Genomic DNA, 15,673 nt, shown 5'->3' on the forward strand with positions numbered 1-15,673 from the left:
GAAACATATACCCTAAACCCTTAATCAATTCCAGCAACATTCCAGCAGTCTCCTTACATAAACTAAAATATGAGCGCAAGCTATTCTTTCCCACTCAGCAAATGTGAAGCATTGAAGTCATTCCTTGTCCACCGTCACAGATCTCTACCCTGTAAAAGTACCTCTTTTGAGGTTTTTGTCATCTGTTCCTACCTCTCTCTCCTTGTTTGTGTCATCTTTTGACCTCTTGGTCACTCTCCCACATTCACTGAAGACTTTGGAAGCTTCAGTGGGAAGGACTCAGGACCTTCCCACACTTCTCTGCCTCCATTCTGAGCAACTCACTTCCTGTGTAGCTGACTCCTGTCACACCCTAGCTTAATAGTTCCTTTATCTCCGCAACTCCAATAGCCTTCACTTTCTCTGCAGTTCAGTACCCATTTCATAGCCAGATCTACATTCAGTCATAACCAGCAACTGCTCCTATTTACCCTTTTATTTAATTAAACCTTAAATTTCAGTATTCAATCTCAACCACTTCATATCCAAGCTGCTGTTTTCTGGTTTGTTCCCTTTTCAGCCTTGACTCAATGGCCCATCACTTCAAACACTTTCACTACTGGAATCACTTGCCTCTCTTTCTACCATACTGGCCCATAAAACTCGGACCAAGATCAATCCAAGTGTTCAACTTACCTACTCAGCCACTCAGGTTGCTGAGCCCTGAGAGAAAAACAATCACTCACAACTCTATGTATCAGTCATGAGAAATGCATTAATCACAATTCTTCAAAGTAATTCCATTCACTTGGATCTCTTATTTCCTGCAACGGCCGTCTCAAAATTTTCCTTTTCTACTTACGTTCCCTCCTACAATCACCATCTCCTTTCCTTATAATCTCAGCTGATGACTTTAATCTCCTAACTTCACTGAAAAAGTTCAACAAGTGTACTGATGCCCCAAATTCCTCACCTACACCCAAATACTTTTCTCCAACCACACCATCCCCTTTCTTTACCCCTATTTCAGTGGAACACATTTTCCTATTCCTACTCAAACCCAATATCTTCACTCCATTTTCTCTAATCTTATAGATAATGTCCAATCAATCCTACATACCTCCTTTTTCCTCTATCTTCAACTTCTCCCCTTCTACTGACTTTTTCTGTTTAGCATATAAACATGCTAAAGTATCTCTCATCTTGATATCACGTCCCTCTACCTCCTACCCTGTATCTCCATATATTTTTCACAATCAAGCTTTTTGAAAAGAATATCTCATTTCTGTTTCCACTCTCTCACAGCTCTTCAACTCTTCCATCCTCAGCGATCATATGTATAAACGCTTCCATGGAGACTCCACTGAAATTTTTCTATAGAAGATTAACCTCTACTTGTTATGCTGTCCTTTCGCAGCTGACCTATTAGCTACATTTGACAATGCTCACCGCTTTCTTAAAACTTCTCAACGTTTACTGAAAACCTACTTTATGACAAGAACTGAGAATAAAATAATGAACACAACACAGTCACATCCCTCAAAGAACTTAGAATCAAGTAGGGGAAGCATCTATGAGAATTTATACTTTCCTTTTGACCTCTCAGACTACTCCTTCCTTTCTCTGCTCAACTCTCAGGCGTCCACATTCCCCTTGGGTGCCTTCTTTTCTCTTCTCACATCCATACAGGACCATCTTATTTACATTACCTATTCACTGATGATAACAAGGTATTTATCTCTAGTTTAGAATCCTGAGTTCTGGACTTATTTACTCTCTGTGAAAATACATTGGTACTTGGCTACCTCACTATCATGACAGCATCCTCTGATGAGTGAAGGTTTTTAATTTTGATGAAGTCCAATTTACCTACTTTTTCTTTGGTAGTTTGTACTTTTGGTGTCATATTTAAGAAACTATTGCCTAACCTAAGATCATGAATATTTACACCTACAGTTTTTCTCAAAGTTTTATATCCTCAGCTCTTATGTTTAGGTCTTTAAGTCCACTGAAATCAGTAATTCTTGAAAATTAAGAATTTCAATTGTTTTTCAAAGGCTTTTGAAGTTCTAAACCATGATTTTAAATACTTTAAACCACAGCTAGAAAATTTTGCTAGTAGAGCTTATAATGTAAGCTACAGCATAGAGAAAAGGCAGATGATGACGTGAGTATGTTCTGTCACAACAATTAAACATAAAAAACTGGGGAGGACTGCACAGAGAAAGAGCAGTAAGAAGACAGCTTAGATGCAAGTTCAGAAGTCTCACTTCCTGTCCCACCTGGGGCAAAGTCTTGGGGTGAGGAAGGGTGAGAAAAATCTCCAATATGTTTGTGAGGAAAGACCCAGAATAGAAGATAATTATGTTTCCCTTTCCCAAGCTATGGTCCAAGGAACTGCAAGCCTCTTAGCAAAACCTTGCATCTAACACTATATCAATGTGGCAGGAGAGCTACAGTCAGTGATATGCCCAGACCATATTCCTGAAAAGCTGCCTCAGTCATAAGCATACCAGCATGAGGCAGAAACCATTAACAAGTTTGTGTTGGGTCAGTGGGCCCAAAAGAACTTGGATTAAGGAGGATCTACCACACACAGACCTATTGACCAGAGGCCATGGTGGGAGCAGGGACATCAGCCTCAGATGCAGCAGAGCAGGCAGTGCTATTTAAGACTAAGACAGTCAAGGTACAACTTAGCAATGGCTGAGGACAGAGGATGGCACAAAGATGAGATGCCTCCATCTCAATGCCAGGAAAAATACCTGGGTATCTCCACCAATACCCTCCACCACAGAAAAAAAAGTGGGGAGAGCTATGTGGCAAGATTGAGTACTTATCCAAAGAACTAATTATTGACCCAAGAGTCTGCGTTAAGCTGGAGTTAACTAAGTTAAACCAGAAGCTACTGACTTTACCCTAACCTGGCAAGATTGCTTTTTACCACCCAAAAGAAATCAGACGCTCAAAGCTAAGGAAATTTTAGTGATCGAGAAATAAAAAAGTTTTATCTTTGCACATTCAAATTTGCAGTTTATAAAATGTATGTCTGCTTTACTTCCAGTTGAGTTTCTCACTACACAAAAGGTAAAGCCCTTAACTAATTGATCTACATCTTCAAAATTACAACATGCTATTCTTTACCTGGAGAACCATAATCACACTGGTGTCCAATCCTAAAATATGTCAAGGTCTTTCCTATATTAGAGTTTTCCCACATGTGGTTTTTGTCACTTGTTCTCTCAGTTCTTTACAAGGTTGTTCTAATACAACTTTTAATTTCAATTTAAATGTTTCTTCCTTGAAGAGGCCTTCTCTACCACCCTATATAAAGTAGCACCATATCCTGTTATTTCCTAGCCAGCAGTTCCACAATCCAACCTCCACACTAGAATGAAAATCTGTTCTTGTCTTCTATCTTGTTTACCTTCCCCAGTGTCTGGTCAATAATAGGTGCTCTATAACTAGTTCCTACATGAATGAATGAATCAGAGTAAAGTATGATAGACAAAATAATATCTTCTGATAAATCCAAGTATTAAAGAGCTTTAAAAAAATCAAAAGTAGACAGCTACCAGATTTTAATTTGTATATTAAGATAAAATAAAAGACCATAAATTTCTATTTGTTTTTAAAATAATGCAATTATAGCTGAGAAAGATGGTGCCTTCTCCAACTAAAGCCATTTAAAACACAAACACGAAACAGAAACAAACAAATCCAACAAAGTACCAAGACAAGTTTCTTTAAAATTAAAAAATAAATAAAGGGCACAAGAATAGAATTCAGACTATAAAAACTTTACTGAAAAACATGAGACTGATTATAATGGAAGATGCTCTATACTCCTTTATGGTGAAACAATAATGTAAGATTATCAGTTCTCTGTATTTGAATCTATAAATCTAATGCAATTACAAGTAGAATACAAAATGATTGTTTTTTTAAGTTAATCACAATCAATATTAGACATAACTGATATTTATAAATAAGTTTTAGATTTCCAAAATGATGAGTTAGATTCAAGCCAACTTTCCCCATGAAAACAACTGAAAACACTAGGTGAAATATAAAACAGAAATTTCTTAAAAGTCACTGAGAGGTAACAAGATAGTAAGGAATTAACCAGCTAAACCTGTAAGAGAAAACCAGGAATCTAGAGTAAATTAACACCGAAGTTGCTTTTGATCTGAGGACATTTGATAATGAGGGAAAACATATGTTTTTGTTTGATAGTGTCATGGGGTACAGGGAAAATAATTCAAAGCACAGGACCCACATAAAATGACAAGTCGAGTAAGAGAGTACCCCACAATAACCTGTAACCCTACAGGGCAACATCCTCAGGGTAACAGTCACCTGAAAATAAAGCAGTCCCTGAAGTCTTGTAACCAAAATTTGCATTGTTTCATGGTCCACAGAATTGTAAACTTTGGATTAAAGTGGCACTTTGCCTGACCCCAGGCACCTAAAGAATAAAGCACACACACAAAAAGGTTGGAAAACACAAAAGGAGTAGGTAAGAAACATAGAAGATAAAGTGGTGGAGGATAGAATTGGGTAGAAACAGTATATGAAGAGGTAACAGTTGAAAACATTATAGACCCTGTGAAAAAGCCCCATCTCTAGATTCAAAAAGCACAAAGAACAAACAAGAGAGGATTTCAGTAAAGCCAATAAGTTGGTCTTATTTAGAGACATGCCATCTAATGAGCTGCCCCACCTGATCTCATTTCTTCTGCATCTCCCTCCTCCCCACCAGACAGATAGACACACCAGCCACAGTGAACTATGATGCAGCTACCTACTGCATACTATTTTGATCAGGCCTTTTTTGGTTGAAAAAGGAGACATTTGGACCACTTTTTAAAAGGAGGAGAGGGATATTATAAAGATACATAGATTAGAAATAAAATTAAAATTGGAAAGCCACCTTTTTGACCAAGTCACATCATAGGTTTCAGGCCAGTATTTAGACCAGACACGGTTGAGCACTAGCCTAAAAAGTAATCAGTCATATGTAGCCTGGGGAACAGATTAAGAAACGTTACCAGACATGACTACCTAAAAAGGCAAAGGGCATAGCAGTGATCAATTAAGAGCCATAGTATAGCTCCAGGTAACTGGACAGAAAATCATGTTGATCAACATGACAATTTGACAGGCATATCAAAAATAAATGTACCTGTACCAATGTTAATTTCTTAGTTTTGATAAATGTATCATAGCTATGTAAGATGTTAACACTAGGGAAATGATGGGTGAAGGGATCTTTTTGCAGTATCTTTGCAACTCTTCTGTAAACCTAAAATTATTTCTAAGGAAAAATTATTTCAAAGTAAGTTATTGCAAATAAAATTGTTTCCAAATAAAAAATCAATTTCAAAAAGTTGTAATATTGATATACCTAAGTCATTGTTTTTTTCAATTCGCAGTACCTTAATAACATCATGGAGTGCTTTTATGATCCTAGATACATATTTTTAAACATTATTCTTTCACATTTCAGAATTTTCAGGTTTTATCCTACTTTTTAAAATTCTAATTCCTTTTTTTTTTTTTCCCCATCTGTCACTCCTCTGGCCCTTCCCTTCCCCACCCTCTAATTCTTTTTTTTTTTTTTTTGCCAGTTACTATGATAACTATGAAGAAAAACTAGAAAAACTTAAATATTCCATATTGAGAACCAAACTGAAAATATTATGATTTAGGTTAGAAATAATATGACTCTATAAACATGGATTAGGAATAAAGTCTAAGTATCCCTTGCTGTTCCATCTATTCTGTTTCTGAGTTCAGACAGCAAGAGTTGGATCAGGGAGGAATACCTGTAATTGAAAATGCTGTTATTACTGTTATTCTCATTTGTACGCTTTTTAGTTTTTCTCTAAGAAAATGTTAAAATAAATGAAAACCAATAAGAGACATGGAACTGAACTTTCTCAGGGCTTGGGTTTTGTTTTTTTCAATTAAAATTTTTCTTTGAATACATGATTGCTTCTCTGATGTGGTTTCGTTCTTTTGTGAACATGTGTATTTTATTTAAAAAAAGGGCAGGAAAGAATATAAAATTACAGAAGATAGTCGAAGTCTATATTATATATAAGTCTATAGGATAGACATATATAAATATATCAAATAATTTTTATTCAAAATAATTCATCTTATTTCCAATCCAGAAAAGACAAATGAAGGTAATATAAAATTACAGAAGACAAAGTCTATATTACATAATTCATTAGGATAGACTTATATAAATATATCAAATTATTTTTATTCAAAATAATTCATCTCATTTCCAATCCAGAAAAGACAAATGAAGGTAGAGACAAATACTGGTGTTAATTTGAGCCTTTCATCACAAACTTCCCTCATTCTCCTGATAATTCTAGCTCTGTATTAGCACCTTCCCACTGACAGACTATGTTCACTGACACTTAATTCTTTTTTTGTTATTTTCTTTTCTTAATAACTGACCAGAACTTTCACTGTGGATGGCTGGCAGATATAAAGTTGTAGATAAGATGCAATCCCTTTGCATTTCATTGGTTTTAGACAGCCCTCCATATGCAATCATAAAGATTCTACATGTGATGAGGAAATGGTGGTGGACAAATTATGCAACAGGAACCTTTACATACCCACCCCATGTATCTTCAAAATAGTTGAATCCCAAGCTGTGTTCTGTTAGTATGTTACTATAACACAGAGCCTCCAATGAGACTCTCATTTCCGCTCTTTGCACACAGACAAGGACTTCTCATTTCAACGTAAAGGCCAGGTTAAAATCCTCTTGTTAATTTTAGCCACTGGCTTATGTATTACGCCAATGACAAGAAGTTGTTGATGGCAGCTTCATCTGGAAATCTGTTGAAATCATTTGAGCACTTAATATTTCATTATAATTCCCAGATTTTCCCCAGCAGTTGAGGATGGGTTCCTGTCTTGTCCTCTTGTCTGGCAACAGAGTAAATACCACAGCATGGAGTTACTGCTTTATGAGATGTCAAAGTAAAAAACTGTTCAAAAAAAGGAGAGATAATCTTAAAACTATCGTCATTATATAAGATCACGAGAGGAACTAGACTCTGCAAATTTCTCAATGTAGAAACATGAAACATAATGAGAGTTTTTAAAGGGAACTAGCATCTGCAGATTTCTCAATGTAGAAAATATAAAACCACAAGCATTATAATCCCCAGTGTTAAATTTACAACTGTGTCACCCCTCTTAAACTGCACTTGTATTCTAAGAAAATATATTATCACAATAAGATCACACAGGACAGGGCAGTTATTTTCTGTGGCAAACACAGCAAATACTGTTTATTGCCAGCTTAACAACTATTCCTTCCACCTTTTCTTCCTCGCTGGCAGGGCCTCTTTGTACTTCAGAAGCTCAAAGTGCCCGGACATCCTCCTTCTAGCCTCCCCTACAGGGGCGGGGCATATAATCCAGTCCTAGCTACTGGGGCCAAAGCAGCTGAAGCTGGCTGGCAGGCCTTTGGAAAAGGTTTTCTTCTCCAATAAATAGATCTAAGTACGGGAGGAAACTGCTATTCTTCTACGTAGGACTTAGCTGTGTCTGCATGTGACCCCTGAAACTGCTGTAGCAATCTCACGACCATGACAAAGGTATCAACAGCTTGCTGAATATAACACAGAGAAAAGAACTTGGGTGCCCAATGGTATCACTGAACCCTGTACCAGCAAAATGCTGTGCCTCCAAGCTTCTTGGTAGATAATAGTTACCTTAGTTTATGGCCTTAGACTGGGCCATTTCTATTTGGATATTGTTACTTGAGGACCAAAACATCCTAATATAGCCAGCAATTACCTGTTCACCCCATGTTTTCCAGATCAGGAAGTAAGGCTACCACCATTTAGCTGACTCCAAGACATTGCCAGTGCCTATCTTGATCTCTAACTGCTTCATTCAGGTTTTTCTTTTCTTTCTTTCACTAAGGAGCAAACTCAGTGTAATTATACTCACATCTATGCTTCACAATAAAGTTTGTTCCTTCTACAACTTTTCCATGACAGTCCACGGGAAGGTACTTACTGCTGCTGTATGTATTTTTCAGTTATGTCTGTTTTAAACAGCCTCATAGATGTGTCCCAATTTTTAGTTTACACTTTCTTACTATTCAAACTCCAATCCCAAACTGAAATCACAAGTGATGTAAAACTTTCAAAGAGAAAATGCAAAAGATAGAATAAAGGTTTGCTTTTATAAGAAAGGTCATTCATAAGAAAGAAACCAATCCTACCATTTGCAAAAACATGGATGGAGCTAGAGGGTATTGTGCTCAGTGAAATAAGTCAGGCAGAGAAAGGCAAATACCAAATGATTTCCCTCATTTGTGGAGTGTAACAACAAAGCAAAACTGAAAGAACAAAACAGCAGTAGACTCACAAACACCAAGGAGGGCCTAGTGGTTACCAAAGTGGAGGGGTGGGGGAAGGCGGGTGGGGAGGGAGGGAGAAGAGGATTAAGGAGCATTATGATTAGTTCACATGGTGTGGGGGTGGGGGTCATGGGGAAGACATGGTAGCACACAGAAGACAAGTAGTGACTGTGGCATCTTACTACACTGATGGACAGTGACTGCAATGGGGTATGCGGGTGCGGAACTTGATATTATGGGTGAATGTAGTAACCACATTGTTTTTCTTGTGAAACCTTCATTAAGAGTATATATCAATGATACCTTAATAAAAAAAGACAATGCTGTCATGTATTTATATGCTGTCCTTCTAAATCCTAAAATTCTTCTAAGATATTTTAAAGCACTTGAAAGCACAAAAGCATACTATAGATCAATGAGGAAAGACCTATTGTTTTAAAATAGCTAAGGAAAACTCAAACCTCAAAGACAGAACACTGGTATGTCTTTGTCGAATGCTACTAATGACCAAAATTCCCTTCAAGTTAAATTCTGGCCTTCTTTTTAACTGGAAATTACTACTACCAATTAAGCTTTAATTTCCAAAATATCTGTATATTTTATAAAGGAGGTCATCAATGTAAAGCTGAAACTCTTTACATCACAGTAAAGAATTTTTAAATAAATGCAACAAATATTTAAAATACTTCTTTGAATAGTAACAATAGCATAACTTTGGAGTCAAATGTACGGGTTTGAATCTTAGCCTATTTACCAACAAGGTGATGATCAAGAATTCATTTGGTCTCTGTGAGCCTTAGTTTCCCCCTTCTGTTAAATCGGGAATTATAGTATCTACTTTAGTGTGAAAAGAAATTCTACAACTACTAACTACTGGGGGAGGTGGAAAGGTAATATTTGGATGCTTTCACTCGTTCTTTAAACTTACTTGTCATGTTTGAATTTTTTTTACAATATGTGCATAATTAAAAACACGATTCTTTTTTAAGCATCTACATTACAGGATTTTTCCAGAGCCATTTTGTAACACATCTACCTACAGGAGATTCCCAATTAAAACTCCTTTCATAGCCTTTCCAGCTTTTGAATTTAGGTGAACAAAACTTGGAAGGAGAAAAATTAAACACTTATTTATCTGAAGACTACGGTTATCAAGAAAGAGATAAACAAGAGCAATAAAACTAAGCTTTTAAACCACTTTCCTTAAAACATACCAAAGAATTTAATCTGAAGAGAAAAAATTTCCACATGTTTACTGATACTAATCTCTTTATTTTGAATCTTTAGAGTCTTGGGGATTTTTCACTATCAAGTGAAAAAAAATTGGGCACCTTAATCTTTTGACCAACAAAACAAATTTAGGATTCAGTTCAGAGAATACTTTCCACTGAAAAACATAATACAAATATAAGTAAGTTTATCTAACAAAAAAGGTAAAATATAAGCTCCATCTTTTTTGCTTTGAGAGTACCCTGAGCTAAATGAATGTGATTTGTCACTTCATACTTCACAGTATATTGTTAGAATTAAGAACATTCTCTTCCATATTCTAAAACATGAACAAAGTGTAAGTCAGGAAGCAAAGTCGTTTTGCAGGTAAAAAATGTGCTCTTTAAGTACACTGAGTACATTATAAAGCTGGTAAGGTGGCCTCTGGTAGCTTGCTGTAAAGACTTGAGTCCTTACTTTCACAAGTATCTAACTTACCCACAGGAATGTATAACTTTAGCATTTCTCATCAAGTATGTATATGTACATAATTAAACCTTCAAGTAGCTTAAAGTTTACAAATCCTATTCTGGACCACTTAATACATACACTACTGAGAATTTCCTGTAGTATTACTGCATTTCTTTGGAGCCTGTTGGAGCCTTTTAGACTATTTTAATAACATTTCTTAAAAGGGGAAGCACAGTCAATAAGTTTTAGAAAGATACAACGATTTACAGAACTATTTTATCTCAACATCTTTTAGTGCTTGAATGAGACAAAATTAAAAACGTTTAGTGGTAAAGGCCAGTCGGTAAAGGATTCCCCAGTTCCCAGCTTCCTCCTTTCCAGGTGCTGCAAGGCACCTTAAAAATGTGACTCAGGATGACATTAAATTGTTCGCAGTCCCTGAGGATAAACCCAAGCCCTTAGCCAACCAAGCCTTCAATCTCCGCGCCTCCGCCTAGGAGCCCCGCGCCAGGCCCCAGGGCCCCCGCCGGACAGGTCCAGGGGCCGGCAGGGAGGCCGCCCCGCCCGAGGGCACGCGGGCGGAAAGGAGGGACACCCATGACTCACTCGCCCCGGGCCCGCCTCCAGCCCGCACCACCCCTACCCCAGCGCGGTCGTGGGTGCAGCCTCTCAGCGCCCTCCAGAGGCGAGAATCTCCCTCCCCTGGCTGCCCCCTCCCCAAATAAAATCCCCCCCCAAACAAGCCCCCTCCCGCAAAAGGCCCCCTCCCCTGCGCGAGGCCCAGGAGGCGCGCTGACCTGAGACACCACCTCTCTGCAGGTCCTGGAAGCCCGCAGGGACCCTCGCCCCGCCCCCGACGGCCGGCTCGAGCATGCGCGCCGGGCCCTCCCGCGCCTGCGCACCCCCGAGCGTCATCGCCGGCGCGCGCCGCCTCTAGGGAAGCCGGGCGAGGCCGCGGCGGAGGCGGATGCCCGCGCCCTGGGTGGTGCGCGCCCCCCGCCCTGCCATTCACAGGTTACGTGAGCCCGCGGCCCCCAAAGTCCGTCCTCTCGCTTAGGCGGCTAGCGCCGGAGGGGAGGGGACAGCCAGGAAGGCAGGAAACTGCGGCTTAAAAGGGCAGCCCTCCCTGGGCCCTTCCTCCCTCCTGCCGAACCCGGGCCTCCGAGAGTGTCTCTGCTACCCGGCCTCAGCCGCCCCGCCGCCATGTACCGCTGCCTGGGCGAAGCGCTGCTGCTGTCCCGCGCCGGACCCGCCGCCCTGGGCTCCGCTGCGGCCGACTCGGCCGCACTGCTGGGCCGGGCCCGCGGGCAGCCCGCCACCGCCACTGTCGCCGCCCCGCAGCCCGGGCTCGCGCCGCCCGCCCGGAGACACTATAGCGAGGCGGCGGCCGACCGCGAGGACGACCCCAACTTCTTTAAGATGGTGGAGGGTTTCTTCGACCGCGGAGCCAGCATCGTGGAGGACAAGCTGGTGGAGGACCTCAAGACCCGGGAGAGCGAAGAGCAGAAGCGGAACCGGGTGCGCGGCATCCTGCGGATCATCAAGCCCTGCAACCATGTGTTGAGCCTGTCCTTCCCCATTCGGCGTGACGACGGCTCCTGGGAGGTCATCGAGGGCTACCGGGCCCAGCACAGCCAGCACCGCACGCCCTGCAAAGGAGGTGAGTACTCCCCGAGTCCCTCGCTCCCTCTGCGCGTCCCTGCGCGCCGGGCCTCCTGTCTGCCCGGGGTCCGCTGCTCAGCCCATCCCGGATGGGCACTGTCCGCCTCCCACGCTCCCCCCAGCTCCCGCCTCGGACGTTAGGTTCCGGTGTACAGTGATTTTTCCGCCTTAAAGCCACCACCTAGGTGGCCACGTCTCCCTCCCCGTGAGCCATCATCCCGGGCTTCTGCTTCTGTTGATGATGTATGAAGAATCGGCACCGCACCGCTTTTCTTCTGATTCTAGTGGATGTGACACATAGGATGACTCCTGACGACATACACTTATAAGCCCATCTCTCGTTGTGCCTCTGCAAGTTTTTGTGGGCTTCTATGACTCACCGAATGCCAACTACAAAATAATGATTTTCGTTTTTTAACTTTTTCACATCAATGACAGATGATACCGGAACATACAAAATGAATTGCCTTCTAGGTTTGAGATCTAGACAGTTTTATTAACCAAATGAATATACTTATTACACGTTGGTCTTTTAAATTATTTTTCAACCCTGACAGCTTCTGTTTGGTACTCGTCCCCCCACCACCACCACCAAAAAAAAATTAATACATGAGCAGTGTGTAACATCTCTGACAAATAAGCTCGGAGAGTCCTGACAGTAAATCTAAAGGGTGTAGATTGCCGGGCGGCCTGCCAGCCAATGGAATGAAAAAGCCCTGGGGGTGTGTGCTGGCCCTGGTTAGCACCAGATTTTGAGCTTGGGGGAAAGATATAGTAAGGAAGAGAGGAGTAGAGTCGGTTACAGTTTGGTGGTCACCAAGTTATCCTGTAGTTTAAACTTTTGAATAACTGTTGATCTAGCTTCTGCAGTCAGATTGCTCTCTTTCAGCAAATAGAGGCTTTTTTTTCATTTTTTTCTCCAATAAATTACACAGTACATCTTTAAAGGTGCTTTAAAATAATCTAAAATAGAAAGGGCAAACTACTTTTTTCTGTGAAAGAAAAATTACGTAGAATAAAGGACCCATGGAGGTGAAGAATCCTTCTGGATGTTGCCTGGCTAGTAAGCACAGAGGATGCTGCTGGCTGGACCCTTTGTCTTGTAAACCTGGTCCAGCTGACTTCTGCAAGTAGTGCTTAGAAGGCTCTACCGGACAGACGAACTCTGCTAGCGTTCCCAGCTGGGGAACAAAGGTTGCTTGCAACTGTTTGATGATTTACTTTTACTTGCTAATTTTGCTTTGACCCCACCCACTTCTAGGACTTAACCTTTAGAGCGTAATTAACCTGTAGCTCTAGGTTTCCTCTTCTGAAACCTGTTTGTACCATCTTGACCTCTAATTTCCCTTTCCAGGTCGAAAATTATATAAAATGTATACATTGTCTTAATTCTTATATTACCTTTCTTCTTCCTACCACTCCCTATTCTCTAAACCAAGAATACAAGTTCTAACTCATAAGTAAAGCAAACAAGGATGTTGGAAGAGAGAAAGTTAGCAAATATGAAATTGCAGTGTTTCTTTAGGATGAAAATCAACTTTATGTTACGGTCTTGTTGGCAGTTTTTTCCAGTCACTTAAAAGATATACAAATAAGCCACTATATACCTTTTTCTGCAGGATCTGATTTAGTTACCTTAAAGTTCTTTATATGCCAAATCCTTCCCTATCAAACTCCACAAACTCAATGAAGCAACTAAAGTTTACCATATTTTGTCAGTCTTCTTCCTCTTGTTGCCACAGCAATTTTAATACCAAAATATTGAACCTAGCAACAAATTGCATCAGCCCTACCAAAGCACTGTTAACTGTAGCACTTGCTATACTAGAGTGTAAGATACAAGTCACTGTTTAATTTCTCCCATTTACAAGAAGGCATGATACTGAGTCCCAGTGTATAAACATTCAGAAACTGAATTGGAACTAATAAATAGTAGCAAGCATTGCAAGATAATAAAATATGAAAGAAAATTGCTCTCTATAAAGTGGTGCATCTATTAAGGAATTTGAAAGACTGGAGAGAAAAGGATTGGGGAGGATTATGAAAGCACTTAAAAATATGTAAGTGTGCTTAAGATAATAAAGAGTACACTAAATAGATGATCAGCAAAATTTAGATACTGTTTTGCTTTCATGACACTCCAGGATCTTCCTACCCATATATTACCCTTATCTGATTGCAAGCATGTATATTCTAAGACGAACTTATTCAGTGGATTTTTTCCTCCAATTAAGCATTATAAGGGTATGTGTGTTTTTTTGTTTCTTTTTAAATAAGAAGGTTGTTGATCTCCTTGGTTCCACTATGGTCTTAGAAATACAAAATAGATTACTTAGGTGGTTTGAGATTTTAAAAGATACTTTGGTTAATCCCTTTGAACTTCAGTCTTACCTCTTAAGCATACTTAAACACACTTCTTTCTCCCTATCCTCTCACTCAACCACCCTCTCTACCAATGTTCTTTGCAAAAACAAAGAAACCTTGTCTGGTCCTCTTCATCCTTTTCCCAACCTTTCTATGTATCTTCATCACCTTTCTATGTATCTAATAATTCCGCAAGAGCAACCTTGTAACTGAGTTTTCCAGAATAAAATTCTCAAGGTTGAAGCAAAGCAGCAGCGATATAATCTCTGTAAGGAAAACACCTGTGTGAGGTGGTTTTAATACCTGGGGTGGGTAATGTGTACTTATTCCAAGTAAATATTTAATAATACATAGTGGTTTGTGATTGTGTTTTCCCACACACTGTATTTGACTGGAGCCATTAGACTTGCATCTATTACGGATTTGCAATAGAGGCTCTGAATGGAACTTTTGAGGGAGGCCTTAATAAATTTCAGCAAAAATGAACATTGTAGGAATTTCTGCCCTGAAAAAGCTTTTTCGAAGGTTCTTGTGTATTTGAAACATAAGTGATTGTTCCTGTTAACTTTCTCAGAATAAATTCTGTATTTTATGGGCAGTGGTTCTCCCTGAAACCATTCTGCCTTTGTTAGAAGGAAGTTTATCATTTAAGTCATTTGGGGGAAATGTGTGTATTGATAACAACAGTTCATTGATATAGGAGCAATTTAACTTTCTCTTCCAGCCTGTACTCCCCAAACTCCATCCCTCCACCCCCTACACCTTGTTTTTCATATTAAAACTATTGAGGGAAAATTCCCCGACTGGTTCTTTCCCCTAAAAATAGAACTTGCTAAAATTACCATCATTTAAATAAATTTGATGGGCTATAAATGAATTAAATTCCTTGATACATTGACCCTAAATCTTTTATTTAATTACAAACAGCAGTACAAAAAAAAAAAGTACCCTATGTTAATACATTGACTTGTTTTTTTAAGAGCCAAAATGCCAAAAAGAAACAGTAGGAGGTAGATGGTCTTTGTTCTTGTCTTTGAATGCAGGAATGCTGGTGATAGGATGCAGGGGTTGAGGGCAGGGGGAGATATCTAAGGATTGCAGTCCACACAGTATTAGTCCCCCAATCTCTGGGATATAATTGTGGTGAAGGTTAGTACTTGGGGAAGACTAAAGAAAGTCCTGATACTGTTTAAAACTGAGACATCCTCTGCCCTCATTGAAAGTGTTCATGACTTAATTCTGCTATGCTGAATTGACAAGTATCAAAACTTGTGTAACTTTGAATACACTCACACTTCCTAATATTTTTAAAGTGTGAGTATATGTCTGTGTCTGTTGCCACAAGATAAAATGTAGCTTTTGTAGGTAAATTAAATTACAGTTTAACTCAAACTAAAAATTCATTTAGAAGACAGGTAATTTGTACGTCTTCTACCCCTAACATTTAACCCCGAGGTTTTATCTTTGTTGCTGCTGTTGTTTTTAATACTTTTCTGTTAAACATGTAACATGTCCATTATAAAGGCCTTTTTATTTCACAGAAGCCAGATGTCCCATAAACCTCCCACCCCCACCCCCAGA

General features: G+C 39.7%; 1 protein-coding gene across 1 annotated transcript in view; it reads left to right on the top strand.

Moving 5' to 3' along the window:
• Nucleotides 1-11,025: 11,025 nt before the first annotated feature.
• Nucleotides 11,026-15,673, top strand: part of GLUD1 (glutamate dehydrogenase 1) — a 51,996-nt gene continuing 47,348 nt past the window's right edge. Inside the window, exon 1 of the mRNA XM_036926536.2 lies at nucleotides 11,026-11,726. Coding sequence (XP_036782431.1) covers nucleotides 11,270-11,726 — 457 coding nt within the window. The 5' untranslated portion in view covers nucleotides 11,026-11,269. The remainder of the gene's footprint in view (nucleotides 11,727-15,673) is intronic.

The sequence above is a fragment of the Manis pentadactyla genome, chromosome 8 (assembly GCF_030020395.1).
Source record: "Manis pentadactyla isolate mManPen7 chromosome 8, mManPen7.hap1, whole genome shotgun sequence".
Lineage (NCBI taxonomy): Eukaryota > Metazoa > Chordata > Mammalia > Pholidota > Manidae > Manis > Manis pentadactyla.